General features: G+C 53.7%; 4 protein-coding genes across 4 annotated transcripts, besides 4 other annotated features; all 4 read left to right on the top strand.

Moving 5' to 3' along the window:
• Positions 1-428: 428 nt before the first annotated feature.
• Tco025E_06007 (peptidyl-tRNA hydrolase, PTH2 family) lies at positions 429-1,139 on the top strand (the record flags this gene model as incomplete). Its single annotated transcript, XM_029372896.1, has 1 exon — positions 429-1,139. The coding sequence occupies one exon, from the start codon at positions 429-431 to the stop codon at positions 1,137-1,139; it is 711 nt and encodes a 236-aa protein (XP_029227021.1).
• A 299-nt stretch (positions 1,140-1,438) lies between these two features.
• On the top strand, positions 1,439-2,680 carry Tco025E_06006 (putative pre-mRNA cleavage complex II Clp1 protein; the record flags this gene model as incomplete). The annotated part of the gene is made up of 1 exon (XM_029372895.1): positions 1,439-2,680. One exon carries the CDS (start codon positions 1,439-1,441, stop codon positions 2,678-2,680), a length of 1,242 nt encoding a protein of 413 aa, XP_029227020.1.
• Positions 2,681-3,026: 346 nt separating this feature from the next.
• Positions 3,027-3,767, top strand: Tco025E_06005 (uncharacterized protein; the record flags this gene model as incomplete). Its single annotated transcript, XM_029372894.1, has 1 exon — positions 3,027-3,767. One exon carries the CDS (start codon positions 3,027-3,029, stop codon positions 3,765-3,767), a length of 741 nt encoding a protein of 246 aa, XP_029227019.1.
• Positions 3,768-4,134: 367 nt separating this feature from the next.
• Positions 4,135-4,195: a microsatellite.
• A 107-nt stretch (positions 4,196-4,302) lies between these two features.
• Positions 4,303-4,344: a microsatellite.
• A 145-nt stretch (positions 4,345-4,489) lies between these two features.
• Positions 4,490-4,520: a microsatellite.
• A 1,379-nt stretch (positions 4,521-5,899) lies between these two features.
• Positions 5,900-5,949: a microsatellite.
• A 4-nt stretch (positions 5,950-5,953) lies between these two features.
• Tco025E_06004 (uncharacterized protein) lies at positions 5,954-10,507 on the top strand (the record flags this gene model as incomplete). Its single annotated transcript, XM_029372893.1, has 1 exon — positions 5,954-10,507. A coding segment is annotated over one exon (4,554 nt), but the record flags the coding sequence as incomplete, so codon positions are not given.

Here is a 10,507-nt window from a genome sequence, read left to right as displayed (position 1 = left end):
GGGGTGGGGGCGGTGTTTCTTCCCCTTTTGATATATATACATATATATTCCCGCGTGCGTGTGTGCGTGTGTCTGGTGATTTTCTTTTTTATATATATTTGTATATTTTAATCATAATGATGAACGATGTGTAGGTGGATGCGCCACTTTGGCCCAGCATGTACACAAAAGTTGTCCTGGGGATATCTTCTGGTTGTCTTTGTTGTCTTTCATGTGAACGTTTGTTTGCTTGTAGAAGGAAGAAAAAAAAACGCTCAGCATTGATCACCATAGGTGCACGTTGGGTCTTCTGTTTTAGATCGGCTGCTCCAGTGGGGGGGGGGGGTTGCAGAACAAGTTACGATGATGGCGTAATTATTATTCTTGTTGTTTGTTGTTCCTTCTTATTTCTAGTTCGTGCCTCTCGTTACGCAGCGGGAGGAGGTCAAATGTACACCAACGGAGAGACGCAGACGACCGGCGATGTTGTGGGGACACTCACGCTTAGTCTGTTGGGCTTTTTTCTTGGCTGTGTAACGGTTGTTGCGCTTGACTGGCTCCTCCGCCGATGGCAAAGAGGATTACTGGGAACTCGCATTCCCTCTGGCTCATCTGCGGAGGGGAATAAGCAGCCGCCTACCCTGCCACCGCAACCGCAGCCGCCGCCTTTCACTTCTGCGGCTGGACAGGAAGAAGAGGAGGAGGAATGGAGTACTGAGGCCGAGGAAGAGGAGGAGGAGGAAGACACCTCTGGGTACGACAGTGAGTTTGAACGCATGGAGGAGCTTCAGCTAAAAATGGTGCTCGTCATTAGACGAGATGTAAAGGCAGTGACTACGAACGACATCTGCGCTCTCTCCGCCGGGGCTGCTGTGAGCCTGGTGCAGAAAATACAAGGCGATAGGGAGCACGAGGAGTGGAAAGCGTGGTACGACTGGTGGAGACGTGTGGGATGCACTAAAATCACGCTTAAATCCCCTGATAGCGACACACTTCGAAAGGTCGCACTTGCCGCGGAGGCGGGTGGTCTTCCGTGGCACGGCACCACGCCCCTGGCCGAGGAATACAGTGCAGAGCAGATGGGAGTGCTGGTGGCGGTTGGCCCAGCACCGTCTGCGGCACTGAACCCTATCACTGGAAAACTGAAGCTGCTTTCCTGAGACAACGGTGTGATCATTGCCTCTGGTGCTAGTCGAAAAATGGGAACGAGTCCGAAAAGGAAATATATATACATATATAACAAAATAAATGGAACCAAACATCAAGAATTTTTATTCTCCTCCCTTTTGAAGGAGGGGGGAATTTTTTGCGTTGGTTTGCACTATTGAGTTACAACGCTTCTCCATTATATTTCCTGTTGCTATTTCGCCTATTGCTCAATTTTATCTTTGCATGCTGTGAATTATGACGTCGCTTGGTATAAAGGGAAAGGTGGCTGTGGGGAGAGTGCGACCAACGCATGGAGGGGGGTATTCAGCATGCGCATTTTGAGCTTGAGCGCAGTGAGCTGAGCCTCCACTTCACCGGGTCGGGGTGTATTGTCCTCGTTGATGGCGCGGCCTCCGTCTACGGCGCCCCCCTGAAGCGGAATGTGCGTTATAACTTCTCTCAGTGTGGTATACCGGTGGCGTCTCCACTGACGTGTCGTGTGCATGTGGAGGGAGACTTCACGGCCACGGTCGATCTCCTTAGCTCTGCGATTGACGATCTACACGCCGTGTTGGATCTTGCACGGACGGAGGCCATTATGGGCAATGATGTGTCGCGCGACACCCACGACGAGGGGCTACGAGGACCTCGTGTTCTCGTCATTGGGAATCAAAATACCGGTAAAAGTAGCCTCTGTCGAGCTCTTGCGAATTTGGCAACCACCGATGGGAAATTTTGTGTTGCACTTGTCGACGCAGATGTCGGACAGCAAGGCATCGCTTGTTCGGGTAGTATTGCCACTGCATTTATAGAACACTACATACCCGTGGATGATGGATTCAACACTATGATGCCCTTGGCCTTTTTCTTTGGTGACAAAAGCGTCAATGCGTCTTCGCGAAAACGGTACTTGGACATCTGTGCCTCTACCGCGCAGGCCATTGCCTCAGTCTGTATCTCGAAACCCCAGTACGCAGTAGGCGGAATCATAGTGAATACAATGGGGTGGACCACAGGCATTGGGCGAGACGTCCTATTCGAACTGGTTTCGGTCTTCTCCATCACGCACGTGGTTGTCTGCGGGTCGGAGGAGGATCTCGCGGAGGAAGTACGGAAGGCTGTGGTGGGCCGCAGCATCACACTTCTCAGGTATCCAAGGCAGCCGCACTTGTTTGAGCGCGGACCATCACAGCTCAGTGAGTCACGCGTGACGCAGTTGGTGACTTATTTTAAAGGCACACTACGAACGCCCTTGTCACCCTACCGGGGTGTTGCCTTTGTAAAGGATGTGCAGTTTCTCAATGCGCTGACCCTTGAGGTGATTTCCTGGCAGGAGGTGGCGCCGTTGAGTTTGGCTGCCGTTTCCTGGTCGGATTCTCTGGAGTCTGTGGATGAGGCTAACATTGCTGGCTTTATAGTCCTACTAGAGATTGGAAAGAAGTTTTTTTCGTTTCTTTCTCCCGCGTCGGGGAGTCTTCCAAAGCCGTTCCTGTTGGTTTCCCCCACCATTAAACTTCCGCTGTCGAAGGTGCCGCCGTTCACTGCCCCCTGATGAAATCTGTTTGGTCATTAACCGCCTAATTGGTGACGTGGATCTTATAGAATTCTAAAAAAAAAGGCACGAACGGTGGTCCTGTATGTGCCTGTTCTGCTTAAATGGTGTAGTATGTCGTCGTGTCAAAGGCGGACCTGTGGCTCTTTTTTTTCTCCCCCTCGCTCTTCACGTCACACTCTTTGACGTCTTTCCTCCTCCGCAGTGTGTGAAGGTTGCAGTAGTAATAATAAACGAAAAAAGGCGGGTGAGCCGGAGGCGCTCGGCGGTTGCTACTCTCGTGTGCCTGCGTGTTTCTGTTGTTACTATTCTGGTGTTCTGAGAGCCAAGGGGCAACTTAGATGACATGGAGTTTCTTCCCCCCATCAATGCACGGGTAGAGACGGCGCGTCTCCTATGTGGGTCTGTCATGCGTCTCTGTTTGTATTCGGCGGCGTACTATGTGGGCTGCGGGGTCTTTTCAAAGTATGTGCTTCGCAGAGAAGGCTCCCTCGCGATGTGGGAGCGGGAGCCACTGCCGTACGTGGCGTCGCTGGGGATGGAAATAGGCGCCTCTGTGATTGTCTGCCCCGTGCGCTACCTTGCCGCCGTGACGACACCACGCTTCATTTTGGACTACACCATGACAGGGTGGTCCGACACGCTCTCTCTGCTGGACAGGTTTTCACCCGGCAACTTCGCCACGTACGCCATGTACGCTTTTTCATCGGACTCGGACTGGAACATGGACTTCTTTGCGTGGCAGGTGCCGTCTGTCACCCTCACACTCGTGAAGTTGTACTGCCGGAGAAGAAAACTTGGGAGTGAACGTTGCCGCACGAAACGCGTTCTGGCGATGATTCCGTTTCAGATGCTGCTGCGGGCGTACATCGCCGGGTTCTCCGTGATGATCCCCGAGAGCTCTGCCGAGGCGATCTCGGCAGTTGTGGTCGCGGTGGTGGAATCCATGGTCACCTCCTACCTGGCACGGCAGACTTGGCCGTTTGCCGACCTGACAGACTCGCCCCAAACGGGCTCCTCGAGGAGTTCTGACAACTGCGACACGTGTAGCGACGATGCCCATCAGAAGAAAACCGGGGGCTCTTGACGCCGTTGTGCTGTCGCTCAATCGACTGTGTTTAAGAAAAAAAAAACGGGGCTGTGGAACAAATACCAACCTGCATGCACACACACCCGCGCACACGTGTGTGTGTTGTTGTTGCTTGGGCGTAAATGGAGTGCAACGAGTGCCGGGCGTCGAGAAGATGGCCCTGTGATTAAGCAACCAAAGCAAACGTCGATGAGAGACGCATCAGAAGTGCAGATGAGGTGAGGTGGGAAGAGAAGGAACCTTGGAAGAAGGGAAGAAGAAAAGAGGAGACGGGATGGGCGGTCAGAAACGAGGAGGAAGTGGAGAGATCAATTAAAAACAAAAAACATAAACGAGGGTAAGATAACAAAAAAAAAGAGGAAACTGTTGTATCTTGTTGTTGTTGTCGTTGTTGTTTTTTGTTGCTTGTGTTGCGTTTTTTTTGTCCATACACCCACTGTGTTGTTGCGCGAAGACTTTCTTCTTTGGTTGTTTCTTTGCTTTGGAACTCGCTTTCTGCCTTTTTGTGTTGTCGCCATGGTGCTGCGTGGCGGTCGTTGTTGTTGTTTTTTTTTTTGCTTTTCTGGTGGGTGTTCGTCGCCGCCACCCGCGTCGTGTCCAACTCGACGGCCCCTGATGATTGACGTCATTGCGATTCTTCTTTTCTGCGTGTGTGTGAAAAAAAAGGCGCGCGTGCGGGAAGGACGCATGCTGGTAGGCGTCCGTTCTGGCGAGGGGGAAGGCGCGGGCACAGGCACAGGCACAGGCACAACGCGACTGTCTCCACGGCTGTTGTTGGTGTTGAGCCTTGGACGGTGTGAGGGACTGAGAGAAGGGGAGTAAAACAAATAAAATAAAACCAAAAAGAGCAACGGGGCCTGAGGGCGATGCGACTCTTGCGTTTTTTTCCTCCTCTGGGACGCTTCCTCCCCCTGCTTATCTCTGCACGCGCCGTCGACAGGAAGGGAAGGGCGGCGCCGGTGGTGTTCGGGAATCCAGCAGAGAGCGCCCCTCTCTGCATGCGTTATGGAGGAAAAAGGCCACAACCCGCCGAAACGGTTGCCGACCGCGCCGTGGTGACCCACGCAACTCCATTCAGCTTGGTCGCCATCGATTTGAATGTGTTTTATTTGGGGGGGGGGAGAGGGAGAGGTATTGGCCCTACAGGTCCCAAATTGGAGTAAATGGCTTGAGTTTTCTCGCGCTTGGCAACAGTAGGCCACTGCAACTGATGAAAGAACCTCAGACTACACGCTGCCGCTGCGAGATGGAGCCCTTCCGGCTGGGAGGGTTGAGCGTCCCTTTGCGTTTGAATTTCAGGCGTCTCATTCGGCGGTGCCGCCTGTTCAGAAGCATCGTGGGTCGGCACGCAGCTCGTCGCGGTGTCACGTGGATGCGTGAGGGCCACGATGAGTGAGGCGTTGCCCGATTCAGGTGATTGGGTCTTGCGAGCGTCACACACCGCCGCAGTGGCCCCAGCGAAGCCGCTGGGGTTCCGGCTGCGTTGTGTGAAGCGAGACTTGGGAGGCGCCGTGCAGGGTCCCCGCCTGTGCGAGCCGTATTTTTTTTTTTTGCTCGCGGGAGCCTTTGCTCGGTGCCACAATGAGGTCGAGGTTACTCTTTCCGGCCAACTTGCTGTGCGGCGCCAAGATTCGTTCTGCTGAGCCGCGGCCGCAGCGAGTGGAAGAGGCGGCACCGTCGGGGGAGGAGGAGGGAACGCACACGAGGTACCCAAGACGCAAAACTTTCAGGTTCCGGAAGGGAATGAACGCCGCACCCTTGAGACTCCCACTTACAGCTGATTCTCAACGTAATGGCAATGGCTCTCTGTTAAGACGGTAAGCATTCGCGAGGTGTTGGATATCAATAGGCTGGGAAGTGCTGTGGGGTCACCCGTTGTTTAGTGGCGCTGTGCCAGTTGATGCGGCGTCGTGGGAGCGGGGAGGCAAATGGAGGTGTAAACAGTGGGGAGAGACGAGTGGTTGATTGCTCACTCTCTTGTGGCACTCCTTCAACTGCTTTGGCTGCGCCAGGAAAATCGGGTTATCACTTTATCACGAACTTTATTTCCTGTCGTTTCTTGCTATTGTTTCCTTGTTTGCAGAAGAGAGAGGTGAGGAGCACAGCGCACGCTCGTCGAGGGGAGGTGGAGAGAAAGAGAAGAACATTACAGGAAGACAAAAGAAAAGGAAAAAAAAGAGTGAATGGATTCTCCTGTGAAACCCCCACTAGACACCCAGGCATCACTCTCCCATACCACGCAGGATGTAGGCTTTGGCGACTCCCTGGGGCGCTCACACTTGGCGCCTGCCGCCTCCGAGGCCTTTTACCGAGAACAGTGCAGGAGCCATGGGGTGTACCCCAACAACGCCTTTGTGCGGCAGCTGCTGGCTGGAGTCACTGTGTTTGACTTTGAGAACGGCTACCTGGGTGAGCGGGGAATTGTTCCCATCCTCTCCACGTTGCAGCGGCTACCAGTGGTGGAGTTGTCCATGCGAAACTGCGAAGTCAGCACCGATGACGTCGGTTTGATGCAGAAAACGTTTGCATCGCATGAAACGCTTAGAAAGATCGATCTGCGGGGTGTTTCGTTGACGGTGGCCGCAGCTCGCCGACTTCTCACCCTCGCTGTGCAGAACCCCTGCGTGAAGGAGATTCTCCTGGACGAGGACACACCAAAGTATCTCTACATTCAGAAGCAATGTTTTGCCAATGCGGAACTGAGGATCTTGGCCTCGCGGTGTCTGGTGTGTAACAGGCCCGTCATTCACTCCCCGGATCAAGGAATTGAGAGTCGTCTTCTTCTCTCCCTTGGATGTGAATTAAACAGCATGTTGCCTGCCACAACAGAGGTGGCGCTTCAAGTTATGCTGCGTTGTATTTTGGCCTGCTGTGAGGCGGGTGATGGTGTCTTATTTGTATGCTCTGGTGAGTGCCGAATGCAGCTCACGAGGGATATCCTCACCGCAGTGCGTGCCGTAGTGTGCGAGTGTTTTTCCGATGAGAAGACTGTGTACCCAAAGAATCCCATTCTTCGGCGGTGTGCGGAAGACATGCCCAAAACAACTCTTAGGGGACTTGCAGTGGCACGGGGCAAGGATACTGTACGTGCGGGGGAAGGTTTACGGAGCAAATCCATTCATGGCGGGAACGGCTACGACGACGGCAGCGACTACAGCGAGGATGAGGATGAAAGTCAGAGGAAAAAGGCGTCTGGCGGCGTGTTAGAAAACTGCACCATATGTGGAGCTCATGCCGTCTGTCTTCCGAATGGGGGATTGCAGGCGATGCGTCGTGTTTGTCAGGACATTGAGGATGGTTCCACGCTGCGTCCATCAGCGTTGCTCCGTCTGATAAAGTTGCTGCTCCAGTATACAGATATGCGGCCCTGCTCCGAGAAGTGTGTGATACATCTTGTGCGGTTCGGTATCTACGGCTACGGTGGAGTTTTGCTAGCCGGCGATCAAAGAAGCGACCCGACAGTGTCTTCCCTCGATGTTTCCCTCACCTATTTGCCTAGCGACGACTTTGCCATCCTTAACTTCTCCGCGGCGTACATTGACGAGACCGCCGAGGAAGATACCTGCTGTGCAGTGACGGTTGCGAGTGTCATGTCCGACATGGATGGCGTAGCCATTGACCCCTATATGATCTTTGCGTTTGGTCGATACCTCGCAAAGCTGCCTCCTCGCGCGTTGGGAATGGAACTGCGTCATGCGTGTGAGGCCGTGCAACTCGCTGGGTGTTTGCCTGCTAGTTTTGGGCCCTTTGATCGACGGAAAAAACGACCTCCACGCCATTCCTACGTGTCATGGGAAAAATGGCATGATCATGCTGATTTAAACAAAATTGTCCGTGTCGCCTTCTCTCGACGACGGCAAGGCTTCTACGACATTGACGGACCACACGGAAACCTTTTTGACAATGCACGGTCGGCTCTCTGGGCGTTCCGAAGTCAACGACGCTCGGTACTAGTCACTATGAAGTTCTCCCTGGAGTGGCTTGCGTTTCCAGGGGGTGTGGTGCCGAACGAGTCAACGTTGCGGCGGTGTTTTCTGACGACCTTTAAGGTTGTCGGTCAGGCGAACATCGACAACGCCCTCTACCTCATCTGTCAAGGCAACTTTGGGTCACGGGTTGGCAACAAGGGTTTTTTTTACATTCCACGTGGGATTTTTAACCTGTGCGCCACCGGTGCTGCGTACATTTTCATTGACGCCGGCGCATACATGGCGGCAAGGGGCCATCGACAAGGCCTCTACGCCGCACGGGTGCTTCCAAAGCAGGCCACGCAGTTGGTGGAACAGCTCCCACTGCTGCAAGGGTTGTATCACTTCTGCCTGGAGGCCCTCAACTGGCGAACGCGGCACCGACTTGCGTGCACCAAGGTTGTGTGTGAGGCCCTTTGCCGCCTTCCTCCCCCGATCTTTTTCATCTACCGCGGCTGTGATCGCGAGGTGTCGGAGACGCAGATAGCGCTCTTGAAGACGCTGCGGCAAATTGTTTTCATGGACAACGCCCGTTCACTGCTGCTTTTCTACATTCATGAAGTACTGGGCTTGAAGTCGATGGAGTGGGCGTATGCGCTCGTCAATCAACTCGCGCAGTATCCGCCACTTCCTGTGCTGCTGCAGAGGAATGCTGAGCGTCTGTCATTTGTCGACCTCCAGCGACGACAGGCCCGCATCGAGTGGACGCCGTTGAGAGCCAATAAAAAGCCAATTGTGAGGGCGGCGTCGCATCCTCCTGAACCGCGCCCGGTGAGGAAGACCGTGGCAAAGCGATCGCCCAAGACGGCACCAGAGAAAAAGTCAAACAAAGACGCACGGGACGCGTTCCTTGACAAGCTGGAAAACCGCTGGTCGACGATAAGGGAGCGTCGAGAGTCGATTAAGGAGCAACGCCGCTCCAGTCGAAAGGAAAGCCACTCATTTGTCCGTTACTCCTTCACAGCCGGTTCTGCCGCGAGTTTTACGGCGCGATCCATGGCGGGAGAAAGTGACTTTGTTCCCCTGTCGCTTGTTGGTCATCCGTGGCACTCCGTCCGCCTCACAGAGGCGGATGGGAAATTGGCGGATTATGCCATATTTTTCATCAAGGACCACACCTGTTGCATCCATGTCAAAAATAACACCCTTACAGAGCCTCTGCGCCCCATATCGGCGAACCATTTTGCGAGCAGTCTTCCCTTTACCACCGGTTTTGACTGCGCGTTGAACTCGCCAGTGAATCCGCGTACGGTGTACTTCTTCTGTGGTGAGCAGTGGATTGAGTGGGACGCGTACTTGCAGACCCGCACGGGGGGTCCATTTAAGCTGCGACTTCACAGACAGTTTGCGGCGTTGCCGCCGGAGTTCCTTCACAGGATTGACGCGGCTGTGCCAATCCCCAACACTTCTTACGCCTTTTTTTTCTCACAGCTTATGTATGTGGTCTTTGACTTTGAGCAGCGGCGAGCTGTTGGTGGTGTGAGACGCGTTGGGGACGATAAGACAAGTGAGCAGAACTTTCCAACCTTTGGCTCGACTCTCGCCAGCCTGTTTCCTTACGGGCCCATGACGACATTGCTTTGGCGTGCCGAAGAGACACTGGCGTGCGACGAGCAGGCAAAGGGGGCGAATAAGGAAGGCGCTTCTGAGGCGGTAAGAAAAGATTCGGCCCAAGTAGAGAAGGCGAGGGTCATGTTGATTGGACGGGATGGTCGTTTGGCAACTCTGTGCAGCTTTGCTTCGTCTGCGACAGCGTTGACACCCGAGGAGTTGCAGACAATTCCCGCATCCTCTTTCTCACACCTCCCACAAGCGTTACAGCAGATGACCACGGCTGCCCTGCATGGTGTTTGCAAACAGGTTCTGGTTGCGGAGTGCAATCGCTGTGGAGTTGTTTTGAATAGCCTGCGCCATGCAAGACATCAGATGAAGGCAATTACCAGCACACTTACGCGGAAGCGCGAAGAATTGGATGATCTCTTGTGTCTCACTCGACGGGATATTAAATGCATTGCGTCATCGCTACTGTGTGAGGAAGTTATTTTTGTTCAAACCGAAGAGAGCATGCTTGATTATCCACCGCAGGTGGTAGAGGTGGATTATGGCCCCACACACCCTGTTAGCTTTGGTGTTCTTGTGGCTGTGCTGGATACTACACGCTTAGACCCTCGAGTGCTTCGTGTTGCGCCGATTATGGCTGTGGTTGAGAGCAGTGATGACGGCATCGTGTACATTACACACACGCGTTTCCTCCTCTCACCTTATGTCACTGCTACTTGTTGGGGTGAAGCACATGCCGCTCGTTTTTGGCGGCTGCGTTTCCTGTCCCGTTTGCCTGTAACCACGGGCTTGGTACGACTCCTATGGTATGAGGTTTTGCGCGTGCTTGGAACTATTCCGCTAGATCCCTGCATCCCACACTCTCCGCAGGAGTCAACCAAAGTCAGCATCACAGCACCGCATCTTCTTCGTGAGCCCACTGAACTCCTCAAATCACTCGCTCCTGGGGCCGTCTTTGCCTCCTCTTCCACTCGTGGTTGGTTGAAAAAACACTGTATTTTGCCGCTGCTCCCAGATGGGACATTTTGCCTGCTGTTTTGCGGTAAAAATTTTATTGAATTGGACGTTGAGCACAGTACTGTGGTGTCACATCGTACGATTCCTCTTGCGAGTCACCCAGGCTTCGCCAATTTACCATACCCCTTTTCAAGCGGGTTTAATGCCGTCTTTTACCCTAATCCACACAACCCGAATGTTGTGGCGCTCGTT

This window comes from Trypanosoma conorhini (genome assembly GCF_003719485.1).
Source record: "Trypanosoma conorhini strain 025E chromosome Unknown Tco_14.4_contig_00381, whole genome shotgun sequence".
Lineage (NCBI taxonomy): Eukaryota > Euglenozoa > Kinetoplastea > Trypanosomatida > Trypanosomatidae > Trypanosoma > Trypanosoma conorhini.
Note: the sequence above shows the minus strand (reverse complement) of the source record. Positions and strands in the feature narration are given on the sequence as shown.